Below are 601 nucleotides of genomic sequence, written 5' to 3'. Positions count from 1 at the left end.
CCACCAGCCGCTTCTTTGGGCAGGTGAGAGTAAGAGCAGGGGACCCAGCCCCACAGGAGGTGGAGACCCTATGGACAGCCTTTCCTGGAGTCTGCTGCAAGGCCAGTTAGGCAGACCAGGTGCTAGCTCTGCAAGTCTCCTGGCACATTTTCTGCCCCCGGGAGTGCCTCACAGCCCAGAATAGCCTGCTGTGCTTGATACCTGAGCTCTTGCTCTCTCCATTTATAACCCAGTCATCCTCCCTGACTGCTTCCTTTGCCAGCTGTGCTTGATACCTGAGCTCTTGCTCTCTCCATTTATAACCCAGTCACCCTCCCTGACTGCTTCCTTATTGAGTATCTGCCCTGGCTGCCAGCCAAACAGCCTGCTGGAGTCAAAAATAAAGCTGGTCTGGGGGCCAGGCTGGGTGGTGGGCATGATGCCACGGTCACACAGAGCGGGCAGGTACAAGGTGAGGGGAGGCACCTTTCCCCAACCAGAGCACACACAGCCATCCCAGCGGCACAGCCGTGCTTGAAGGCGACTGCTCAGCTCTGCCGTGTGCGTTTCTTGGGTCATGTGTGATTCCAATGACATCCCAAAGCCCTGGCTTCATTTGTCC

At 57.1% G+C, this 601-nt stretch overlaps 1 protein-coding gene across 1 annotated transcript in view; it reads left to right on the top strand.

Moving 5' to 3' along the window:
- The window catches only part of ANK1 (ankyrin 1, erythrocytic), a gene marked incomplete at its 3' end in the record, with an annotated part of 52,361 nt that overhangs the window by 50,550 nt on the left and 1,210 nt on the right, over positions 1 to 601 (top strand). Inside the window, exon 42 of the mRNA XM_009083156.1 lies at positions 356 to 444. Within this exon, the coding sequence (XP_009081404.1) occupies positions 356 to 444 (89 nt within the window). The remainder of the gene's footprint in view (positions 1 to 355; positions 445 to 601) is intronic.

The sequence above is a fragment of the Acanthisitta chloris genome, unplaced genomic scaffold (assembly GCF_000695815.1).
Source record: "Acanthisitta chloris isolate BGI_N310 unplaced genomic scaffold, ASM69581v1 scaffold35009, whole genome shotgun sequence".
NCBI lineage: Eukaryota > Metazoa > Chordata > Aves > Passeriformes > Acanthisittidae > Acanthisitta > Acanthisitta chloris.
The sequence above is the reverse complement of the archived record's forward strand: the minus strand, read 5'-3'. Positions and strand labels throughout refer to the sequence as shown.